Below are 12,532 nucleotides of genomic sequence, written 5' to 3'. Positions count from 1 at the left end.
CGGAGTTCCCCAACTGGTGGCCTGCAAGTCGAATACGGCCCGCAGTTGATTTTATTTGGTCCCCAAGTTTTCTGAGCAAAAAATAAGTATATATACAGTACCAGTCAAAAGTTTGGACACACCTACTCGTTCAAGGGTTTTTCTTTATTTTTTCTATTTCCAGTGTTGTAAAATGAACCCAATTTTAAATAAAATTACTCAAGTAAAAGTGAAAGTCACCCAGTAAAATACTACTTCAGTAAAAGTAAAAAAGTATTTGGTTTTAAATGTGCTTAAATTTCAAAAGTAAAAGTATAAATAATTAATAATGTATTATATTAAGCAAACCAGACAACACGAGTTAGGTGAATGGATGATCTCTGCGTGTGTGGTTCCCACCGTGAAGCATGGAGGAGGAGGTGTGATGGTGTAGGGGTGCTTTGCTGGTCTATGATTTATTTACAATTCAAGGCACACTTAACCAGCTAGGCTACCACAGCATTCTGCAACAATACGCTATCCCATCTGGTTCGCGCTTAGTGGGGCTATGATTTGTTTTTCAACAGGACAATGACCCAACACACCCCCAGGCTGTGTAAGGGCTTTTTGACCAAGGCGTGATGAACTGTTGCATCAGATGACCTGGCTTCCACAATCACTCAACCCAATTGAGATTGGGATGAGTTGGACAGCAGAGTGAAGGAAAAGCAGCCAACAAGTGCTCAGCATATGTGGGAACTCCTTCAAGACCGTTGGAAAAGCGTTCCAGGTGAAGCTGGTTGAGAGAATGCCAAGAGTGTGCAAAGCCGTCATCAAGGCAAAGAGTGGCTACTTTGAAGAATCTCAAATATAAAATATATTTGGATTTGTTTGACTTTTTTGGTTAACACATGATTCTATATGTGTTTTTTCATAGTTTTGATGTCTTACTATTATTCTACAATGTATAAAATAGTAAAACTAAAGAAAAGGCCTGAATGAGTAGCTGTGTCCAAACTTTTGACTGGCACATTTGCAAAAAAAATCACAAAACCTGTTTTTGCTTTGTAATTATGGGGTAAGGTGTGTAGATTGATGGGGGGATTTTTGGGGGGAATTAATTTAAGAATAAGGCTGTAACGTAACAAAATATGGAACAAGTGAAGGTGTCTGAATACTGCGCTGTATATGTGATCGTATACAAATGTAAGCAAGGTTTGAAGTAATGTTTTAGTCTAATGTTATATTTGTTTGGGTTTCTTGCGATAAATTTGCAGTCTCCAAATTATTGGTAATTATATTCTGGCTACCTGACCAAGAAAAAATTCCCATGTAGCTGAATCAAGTTGAAAATCCCTGAACTACAGTATAACATTCTGACTTCATTCGTTAAAAGAAGACACTGGCTTCTACCGAAATGGCACTCCCCTATTCCCTTTTGCACTATAGGGCTCCACTAAAAGAAAAAGGCACTACATTTTTAATGCTGTGTTATTTGGTGCCCAGTCTGAGATGTGTCCCTAATCTGCCTGACGACCCGTCATCTACTACACTGCTAACCCTCCCATCACTCCATTTCAAACTGTGACCTCTCTCTCCTCTCCACCGTCCCCCTCTTTCTCTCTCATTGTCCTCCCACTCTCTCTCTCTCTCCCCCTGTCCCCCCAGGCGAGGTGCGTGTGTCTCTGGCGGGCATGGACCGAGAGGTCAGAGAGATCTACTCCATCATCATCCAGGCCAAGGACATGGGAGGCCAGCTAGGGGGTCTGGCTGGAACCACTGTCGTCAACATCACCCTCAGCGACGTCAACGATAACCCACCCATGTTTGATCAGAGTAAGAAGCAGAGCCTCCTCTCTTCTCCTGTGCCTTTTTGTTTATTTGGATTCCATTCTTCATTTTATCTTCACAACTGTTGAATCCCTTGTCATCATTCTCATTAACTATCTCCCTCCCTCTCCACACCTCTTGTTCTGCCTCTTCTGTCTTCAAAAATGGTGGATAAATGAAGACGTCCCACTCAGGCCATTTACCACTCAGGCCTTTTTCTTTTTAAGTTTTAGGTCTAGGGGTGGCTCTCTCATAGACACCAATGTGACAGCAGCTGGGTCTGGTCTACTTAGTTAATTGACTGTATATCAGTCAGAAAAAAATGGGAGTGGGATGTCTCGCTTCCTGTTCCGTCTCTGCTGTCCTCTCCTCTTGCTCTTTCTCTCCAGCCCTCTCCACCACTTAATCAACAGTGTATCCCCTCGCTTGTCCCTCTCCTTCAGACCATGCCCTCTCTCTCTCTCCTTCCTCTTCATCATCTACTTTGGCCACCAGTCTGTCACCAGCCCTTTAACCCTCCCCACTCTCACACTATTCTTTCTGTCCTCATCATCCCTCCATCAACTCCCATCCCCCACCCTCTCACTACTCTCCCTCTTTCCATCCCTCCTCGGCCACCAGTCGCCCCATGCCCCCACCTCTCTTTCTTTCTCTTCACCCGGCCACCAGTCCCATTCCGGCCCCAATGCTGTCTCTTTGATTGGCCCCATTCCTGATCTCCACATTACCGTCCAATGAGAGATCGGCAGTTCATCTCTCTCTATCATCTGTCTATCCTCAGCCATATCCCCTAGCTTTCTGCCTGACTGGTGGCCTCGACTTTTCCTCTCTCTCCCCCTTATTTCCCCCACGTCCCCATCTCTTCTCTCAAATTAGTCACATCGCTTAAGTGAGACTTTAATACGTTGTGAGGAGCTTCGGGTGCGCTTGTCTGACAACCATAATGTGTGACCGTTTCAGTTCAGACAGAGGGAGCACGGCAAATTGAGAACCGCTGTCACCCCTGTTTTTGAAATTAGGTTAAATTGGTGAAATTAATTCTCGTTGACCCATAAGACAATACAACCCATTTTGCGAACCGTCTCTCAGACTGAACCAATTTGTGCTCAACGGTCTGTGGTTTATCCTTCTAATGTCCTGGTGTAATTACATAAATGTGGCACCCTCTAGAGGAACAATGAGCTAACACATGTTATTACATAATACCTCATCAACTAAATAAATGCATTTAACACTCTCTCTCCTATCTCCTTCCCCTTCTCAGAGCTGTATCAGATGAGCGTTCTGGAGTCGGCTCCCGTGGGGTCTGTTGTGGGTCGTATCCGGGCGAAGGATCGTGACATTGGCATCAACGCAGAGATGAGGTACAGCATCATTGACGGAGACGGGAGGGACACCTTCGACATCAGCACAGACCCCACCAACCTGTTTGGCATCATCACCATCAAAAAGGTACAGAGGGTAGACATCGATGAAAGGTTATACCAATGAAAACACACACACGGGGTAGACTTCAATGAAAGGTTACACCAATGAAAACACACACACGGGGTAGACATCGATGAAAGGTTACACCAATGAAAACAAACACACGGGGTAGACTTCAATGAAAGGTTACACCAATGAAAACACACACACGGGGTAGACTTCAATGAAAGGTTACACCAATGAAAACACACACACGGGGTAGACTTCAATGAAAGGTTACACCAATGAAAACACACACACGGTGTAGACATCGATGAAAGGTTACACCAATGAAAACAAACACACGGGGTAGACTTCAATGAAAGGTTACACCAATGAAAACACACACACGGGGTAGACTTCAATGAAAGGTTACACCAATGAAAACACACACGGGGTAGACATCGATGAAAGGTTACACCAATGAAAACAAACACACGGGGTAGACTTCAATGAAAGGTTACACCAATGAAAACACACACACAGGGTAGACTTCAATGAAAGGTTACACCAATGAAAACACACACACGGGCTAGACTTCAATGAAAGGTAATGACATGCCTCTGACAGAGGACAGAGGAGTCGACACAGCCGTAAATGACTAAAATGCAAATGCAATAAGTCACATTGAACTCAATTTAATTTAGATTCATTATTTGATTGTTGGTTCACTCCTAGTGGATCCTTTCTCAACCCACCTGTGAACCTTTTTTTTGTGAAGGTGCCGAAGTGCACAGAAACCTTCGCGGCCTCTTCATTTAACTATTCATATGAATTACACCTATGACAAAACGTACCTACCAATGCGGTAAACATCGTCTCTCTCCCCTCTAGCCTCTGAACTTTGAGAGCAAAGCAAGCTACACTCTGAAGATAGAAGGAGCCAACACACACCTGGACCACCGTTTTCTGGACAAGGGCCCGTTCAGCCATGTTACCATTGTTCACGTCAGCGTAGAGGATATAGACGAGCCCCCAGAGTTTAGCTCTGCTGCATACTACATAGAGGTCTCTGAAGAAGCAGAGATTGGCACAGTGTTCAAGACGGTCTCTGCCAGAGACCCTGATGCTTCCAATAACTCCATCAGGTGAGGACATGGTTAACAGCAAAATACCACCCAAAATGTTTTAACCAATGTCATGTAATGTCATCTTGTGGCCAGATGGTGTCAGTATGGTATTGGAGTGTACAAGGCTGTGTTTAAAAAAACCATTGAGCTGATGTGACAGCTCAGAGTGATATAGACAATGGGCTATGCGATTTTAGTTCATTGGCAATGAAGATGGTGTTAATGATGATGATCTGGCATTTTTAAGGACCCTAATCAGTCCAGTGTACTGGATTGTGTGGTATTAGGAGACTTTCCCATCATTTTAAATTATGCAATGTGTTTACCTCACTCACAGAGCAGATGTTGGGTTAGAGTGGAGCGTAGTTTCACTGTGCATCCCAAATGGCACCCTATTCATTACTTTCGGTCAAATGTTATATCTGTTTGGGCTTCTTGAGGTCAATTTGCAGCAATGTACAATATCCCAGCCCTATATCTAGAGGATAATACACTATATGGGGAATACACTAATGGTCAGGGGCTCATCTCACACTGCTACTCATCAACATTCACATGACCTGAGGCTAAACATTTTTGAATAGTCAGATTTGAAAATCTTTCAATGTGCTAATTTCAGCTGGAGCCAGATACACGACATGACCTGGACACCTGCTGCTGCTATAACAGCCTCCACTCTTTTGGGAAGGCCTTCCACTATGTGCATTGGTGCAGGGACTTGCTTCCATTCTGCTACAAAAGCGTTCGGGAGGTCGGGCACTTATGTTGGGAGATTAGGCCTGACTCGCAGTCTGTGTTCCAATTCATCCCAAAGGTGTTCGATGGGGTTGAGGTCAGAGCTCGATCTCGACAAACAGTTTCTGTACGGACCTTGCTTTGTGCATGTGGGCATTGTCATGCTGAAACAGGAAAGGGCCTTCCCCAAAATGTTGTCACAAAGTTGGAAGTGCAGAATCGTATAGAATGTGGGACGCATATATAGAATGCTGTAGCGTTAAGATTTAATTTCACTGGAACTAAGGGGCCTAGTCTCAGACCATTATTCCTCCTCCACTAACTTAACAGTTGGTACTATGCATTGCGACAGGTACCGTACTCCTGGCTTCCGCCAAACCCAGATTTGTCAATCGGACTGCCAGATTGTGAAGCGTGATTCATCACTCCAGAAAACATGGTCCCACTGCACCAGAGTCCAATGGTGGGGAGCTTTGCACCACTCCAGCCGACACTTGGCATTGTGCATAGTGAGCTTAGGCTTGTGTGTGCTGCTGGTCCATGGAAACCCATTTCATGAAGCTCCCGACAAAAGTTATTGATGTTGCTTCCAGAGGCAGTTTGGAACTCGGTAGTGAGGGTTGCAACCGAGGACAGACCATTTTTACACCGCATTCGCTTCGGCACTCGGTGGTCCCATTCTGTATGCTTGTGTGGCCTACCACTTCATGGCTGAGCCGTTGTTGCTCCTAGACGTTTTCCAATTCACAATAACAGCACTTACAGTTGACCGGGGCAGTTCTAGCAGGGTAGAAATTTGACGAACTGACTTGTTGGAAAGATGGCATCCTATGACGGTGCCACCTTGAAAGTCACTGAGCTCTTCAGTAAGGACATTCTAGTGCCAATGTTTGACTATGGAGATTGCATGGTTGTGTGCTCGATTTTATACAGCTGTCAGCAACGGGTGTGGCTGAAAATAGCCGAATCCACTGATTTGAAGGGGTGTTTATATACTTTTGTATATATAGTGTATTTGTATGGGATCCAAGTACAAATCATTTCTCGCCATTAAAATGAACTGCTATTTCAGAATGCTGGTATGCCAATGTCATCCCTCTTTGTAATGCTCTGTCTGTTAGATAATGTGGCTTTAGGGCCTCCCGGGTGGCGCAGTGGTTAAGGGCGCTGTACTGCAGCGCCAGCTGTGCCACCAGAGACTCTGGGTTTGCGCCCAGGCTCTGTCGTAACCGGCCGCAACCGGGAGGCCCGTGGGGCGACGCACAATTGGCCTAGCGCTGTCCGGTTTAGGGAGGGTTTGGCCGGTATGGAAATCCTTGTCTCATCACGCACCAGCAACTCCTGTGGCGGGCCTGGCGCAGTTCGTGCCAACCAAGGTTGCCAGGTGCACAGTGTCTCCTCCGACACATTGGTGCGGCTGGCTTCCGGGTTGGATGGCGCTGTGTTAAGAAGCAGTGCGGCTTGGTTGGGTTGTGTATCGGAGGACGCATGACTTTCAACCTTCGTCTCTCCCGAGCCCGTACAGGAGTTGTAGCGATGAGACAAGATAGTAGCTATTAAAACAATTGTATACCACGAAATTGGGGAGAAAAAGGGGTAAAAAAAATAAAATTAAAATAAATAAAATAAATGATAATGTGGCTTTAGTGAATATATTAAAACCCCTCAGTCTCAGCAAGTGTCCCAAATGGTACTCTATTCCCTGTTTAGTGCTATAGGGAATAGGGTGCCATTTGGGGGACACGCTTGAAGCAGATAGGGAAAGCTCTGGGAATTATGTGTGTGAGGATGCAAATCAAACCAGCCCTGTGAGCATGACTACAGTAAGAGCATCAACCTTGAATTGCAATTGTTTCACCGTGGCCAAATGGTGTGGCTAACATTACTATATGACAGACAACATATGTGTCTCAAATTGCACCTTTTTCCCTATGTAGCGCATTACTTTTTACCAAAACCCATTGGGAATAAGGTTGACCTTAAATGGGGGAATCAATACAACAGGAGAGAGAAGGCCTTTCTCTCTCTCTCCCGCTTTCTCTCAACACTTGCTGTCTCTAACTGTCACTGGCAAACACACACACCATAGAGTGATATTAATAGTGCTCCTTTAGGGGGATCTTCCCCTACCATCGCCTATGCTGGGCATGTTCCCTGCCCCCGGGATCATGCTTCCCAAAACACACACAAAAACACGCTGGCACACACATGCTGGCGCACACACACACACACACACACACACACACACACACACACACACACACACACACACACACACACACAAACCAGTAAAGGAGGGTACATAGAGTGCTGCTGATGCTGGGTCTGCCTTAAACATTGACAGCTTGCCATTCCACATCTTGTGTGTGTGTGTGTGTGTGTGTGTGTGTGTGTGTGTGTGTGTGTGTGTGTGTGTGTGTGTGTGTGTGTGTGTGTGTGTGTGTGTGTGTGTGTGTGTGTGTAGGGTCTAAACCAGTCTGACAGACCAGGCGATTCTGCCAAGGACTCTCTCTGTGTATAGCTGAGAACTCTCTCCATTTTCTCTGTGTGTACTGCTGCACAATGATGGGTCAGGAAGCCTGCCTTTGGGAGTTTAGTTCACACTGAGACAGAAAAGGGAGGGAGGGAGGGATGGAGGGATGGAGGGAGGGAGGGAGGGAGGGAGGGAGGGAGGGAGGGAGGGAGGGAAAAAGAGCGATCACTGTACACAGAGCCTATGTTTGTTCTTTCAGGTCTTTCCCAGTAGGATTCTAAATTGACTTAATTTCCTTCTTTGAGACCCTATGAATATGGGATTAAGCTGTGTCCTGAAGTAGTGCCCCCCCCTATTCATCTGGCTTCATCTCTGAGTGTCTGTCTGTTTACTCATTGTTGTGTGATGTTCTCTGAGGAGCGCTTTGGAAAGTGGCCCGTGGTGGCAGGAGATGAGCCAGCCTGTGTAGCACAGCACAGTAAAGCCCATTGCAGGTATACGCACACACACCAGCTCTGTGCTGCAGCTCAATTTGGCAGAATGCAGATATATTGCTGATTCGATCACAACTGAGACGGTTTGAGGAGCTAGCTCGAATTGCATTTCCCTTACAAAAGAAGATTTCAGTTTTGAAACTGCAGTCAAAGTGTAGTAACTGCATTCGACTGTGGTATTTGGACGCAGTAATTGCAGAATACCTGCAGTGTCCTGCAGTTATACTGTTGTTCATAGCGTTTGCTGTCATTAAATGTGAAGACTGTTATATAATCAAATAAATTCTCTATGTGTAATTATTCCATAATTAAACGAATCATGGAATAGTAATTAACTAGGAAGTCAAGGCACAACGGGAAAATGTTGTTTATAGAGTTACAATTTCCCGAAAATATCTCTTCAGATATTTTATTATCTTATTGATTACAGTTTTCTATTAATGTATTATTACCTCATCAGTCTCATTCCTGAATGTCGCAAACCCTTGGATATCTGCACGAACCCTAACATTAATCATGAATCAGCGATATAGAAATTGGCTTAACTAACTAATCAATTACATAATTACATGAACACCCACACAGTAGGTCATACATTGGTTACTAACATGACACGAAGAAAAGTCACTAGTGGACGACACCAATATGACAGCTTGGTAGACAAAGGAAAAGGGTGGGGACAGCTCAAGAAGGGGAAATTCCGAGTCGATAACTACATTCATGGAAATTATAATACTTTGAACATGAACAACAGCTGATTCGAAAATACATTTTAAATTACATATTTACGAGTGTATGCCTTTGTTGTCCCTTTCTGCGATCGCCGGTCCGTCTGCTGGACAGATATTCGACAGAAAGTCTCTGGTTTGTCCACCAGAGATCAAAGTATTTCGTAGTTGTAGCTTGTTATAATAGATATGTCAGAGTACCATTCGGTCGTTTGAACCAGTTGCTTTTACCAGACTAAAAGTACTTAAACAGCTGCAGCCTGAATAATTGTTTTTTAGTTTGTAGATACCTTAGCCATTTCAACGTGGGAATGATCTCCACGTTCTCTGGTCTTGTCCTTTGGTAGAGTTGCCAACCATTTCAACAAGTAGCGACAGCTGGTCTAATGTAAATTTTGTCGTAAGTGGGTTTTATACTTTTAGTAGAAAAGGGGGCATTCCATGACACCGTGTAATATCTGTGCTCATGGGTGCGTGGCAACTGACTGATCATAAGTCACTATGAAAAACAATTCTTATTTAGAAGACTAAGATCACATTGTTATCTTTCCAAAAGTATTCTTATGATTAATCATGTATTTTACACAACATTCAGATGCAATCCTCATAATTGAGAAGTGTACACAAACAAAGTGTCTCCTGTCCTTCATGAGGTCACCAAATGAAACAAACTCGACAAGACTTTTCCTTAAGTGTCCACGGACCACCAAAACTGCTTGGAATACAGCGTGGGAGAGAGAGAGAGGACGCTGTAGAGCTGACCCACCGAAACCTGATCCTTCAGATCTTCACAGGAGAGTCGTGACACTGCACTCGAACTGCAGTTACACTGAAAAAATGTGTACTGCAGTTATACTGCACTCTGACTGCAAACGTTTTTATGAGGGTGCCCCCAGAATTGAGACATTTTTTAATGTTAGAAGGTGCATGAACACACACGACCCTTCCCCAAAAATATTTCAGTTGTGAAACTGTAGTAAAAGTGTAGTAACTGCGGTCGACTGTGGTATTTTGGATGCAGTAGTTACAGAATAACTGCAGCTATTCTGCATTCTAACTGCAGTTACACTGCAGCAAAAACTGTGTTATTTTGGTATATTGCAGTTAGAGTGCAGTATAACTGCAGTTCAACTGCAGTAATTCTGTAATTACTGCATCCAAAATGCCAAGCTCATGTGGCACAATGTATCTGATGCCACGTGACCACGTGCAGCCCACACATGTCAGTTGGAGCGCGGGAGATTCCAGTTCAATGCACTCACTATTCTTTACATCTCCGGTTAACTAGAATAAAGAAGAACTCATGTTAAAAATAACAATTTTCATTAGTATTTCTTGAACAAGAAAACGCAACAGCCCATGCAATAGATAAAGATATGTGCATGCTTTATATTCACACCCCTTGACTTTTTCCACATTTTGTTGTATAACAAATTAAATGTATTTACTTGAGTAGTTTTGGTCACTGGCCTACACACAATACCCCATAATGTCAAAGAGGAATTATGTTGAAAATGTTTTGTTTTTTTTTACAAATGAATTAACAATGACAAGCTGAAATGTCTTGATTCAATAATTATTCAACCCCTTTGTTATGGCAACCCTAAACAATTTTTGCATGGACTTTTCAAACACATACAACCACAAAGACTAGGGATGATTTCCAATGCCTCACAAAGAAAGGCACCTATTGGTAGATCGCAGACACTGAATATCCCGTTGAGCATGGTGAAGTTATTCATTCCAGGTTGTAAGGCTACAAAATAGGAAAAATGCAAAGAGGGGTGAATACTTTCGCAAGCCACTGCATATCCTCCTAACAACCAGTCAGGAGATTGGAGAGGTGGAACTTGCAGCGCGTCAAGTGTCACAAATAGATTCAAGTTCTATTTTAGTGCCTGGTTACGCAGACTCTCGTTGACACGCGCTAGCAGAGTGGGTGCAATGATTGAGTAACATGTATGTGTACATTTATTTTGAAACGCTCGCACACGTGACACGAGCGGTGTGGTTGGCATGTTAGAGACTTACCCAGAAAGACTCACAGCTATAATCGCTGCCAAAGGTGATTCTAACACGTATTGACTTGGTGTTGAATCTAATCAAGATATCGCCGTGTTTTATTTTTCATCGATTTTGTACAATTGTTCAAATTTTTCTCTACCACTTTCACATTACAGAGTATTCGGTGTAGATCTTGGAGAAAGAACATGACAATTAAGTCCACTGTAATAACACTTTGTAACAAAACAAAATGTGGAAGAAGTCAAGGGGTTTGAATACTTTGTGAAGGCAATGTATGTAAATACCAGATAAGTGTTACTCAACATTGGTTACCATTGTGTCCCTCTGTCACCAGGTATTCCATAGAGATGACCACAGACTTGGGGAAATATTTCTACATTGACATCACTTCCGGGGCGTTGATGACGGTGCTGGCGCTGGACAGAGAAGAGTTATCCTGGCATAACATCACCGTCCTGGCAATGGAGATGAGTACGTCACACACACACACACACAAATGACACCCTATTGTCTACAATAGTACAAAATACGTGCACTATATAGGGAACATGGTGCCATTTGGGACAAAGCCACATACAGTATGTTACATACACACATATCTGGTATATTTTGAATGAGGCCACATTATAATATTATATTGTGTGATAATATAAAACAGACTTGTACACAGCGGGAGTATTCAGGACCCAGGAGAGTCACCTTCAGTCCCCTTGTTTTGTTTCTGTTTGTTTGGAATGCACACTAACGAGTGGAGCTTTGTTTTAATTAACGGCTTCATTGAATAAAACACACCTGAATTGGGCCAAATTGGCACATATGACTCAATTGGTTATCAGGAGAGGGGGGTGGAGAGGGACAGGGACAGGGACAAGAAAAGACAGCAGAATAATATAAATATTCCAGTGTGGTGGGAGGGCTGTGTTGTAGCTGCAGGCCCCAGGGAGAGATGGAGGGGGAGAGAGAGAGTTGTTACTTGGAGTCTACACACACACACACACACATGCAGCACAGAGAGCCATTCACCCTCAACTGGAGAGTGCCAAAGTCAAGCTATTGATTGATCAATTGTTTGATGAAAGCTGAGAAAGTAGTTACTGCCTGCTAGCATTTCCATTGCCAATTACACAGCTCATTAAGGTATTCAAATGTACATTTTGGATAATAACTGAATTGTAATCTTATTCTAATCAACCATTCTGAGTATTTCATCCTAGTCTGTCTTTCGTCATCGGCTAGTGTGTGTGTGTGTCTTGTACACTAACTTGTGTGTGTGCATGTGTGTGTGTGTTTTCTTCCAGGTAATCCCAGTATGATCGGGAGTGTGTCTGTAGCTGTGAAGATTCTGGACGTGAATGATAACCCTCCATCGCTGACACACTATTTTGAAGCATTCGTCTGTGAGAGCGCCAAGGCTGGACAGGTACAGAGGCATACACGCACACACACACACACACACACACACACACACACACACACACACACACACACACACACACACACACACACACACACACACACACACACACACACACACACACAAGAAAGATACACACTCAAGACCTGAACAGAGGCAGACCAATAACAACTATTTGCAGACCTGTGATTTTATCGTATGAAGAATTATTCAAATTGATGGAATACTGTAAAGAAATATCTGCATAATATGAATGTATGTAATATCTGACAGTTTCACTCACAACTTGTCTCAGGTCAGCGATCCTAACTGTCTCTCTCTCCCATCTCCTGGCTGTT

The 12,532-nt window shown here is 43.6% G+C and overlaps 1 protein-coding gene across 1 annotated transcript in view; it reads left to right on the top strand.

Annotated features, from left to right (window-relative positions):
• LOC139366787 (cadherin-20-like) overlaps positions 1 to 12,532 on the top strand; it is a 31,691-nt gene that overhangs the window by 14,978 nt on the left and 4,181 nt on the right. Inside the window, exons 5-9 of the mRNA XM_071104495.1 lie at positions 1,627 to 1,794; positions 3,053 to 3,240; positions 4,090 to 4,343; positions 11,115 to 11,251; positions 12,079 to 12,200. Of these exons, the coding sequence (XP_070960596.1) occupies positions 1,627 to 1,794; positions 3,053 to 3,240; positions 4,090 to 4,343; positions 11,115 to 11,251; positions 12,079 to 12,200 (869 nt within the window). The remainder of the gene's footprint in view (positions 1 to 1,626; positions 1,795 to 3,052; positions 3,241 to 4,089; positions 4,344 to 11,114; positions 11,252 to 12,078; positions 12,201 to 12,532) is intronic.

Source organism: Oncorhynchus clarkii, chromosome 15 (genome assembly GCF_045791955.1).
Source record: "Oncorhynchus clarkii lewisi isolate Uvic-CL-2024 chromosome 15, UVic_Ocla_1.0, whole genome shotgun sequence".
In the NCBI taxonomy this organism is placed as follows: domain Eukaryota; kingdom Metazoa; phylum Chordata; class Actinopteri; order Salmoniformes; family Salmonidae; genus Oncorhynchus; species Oncorhynchus clarkii.
This window is presented reverse-complemented; position numbering and strand designations above follow the sequence as displayed.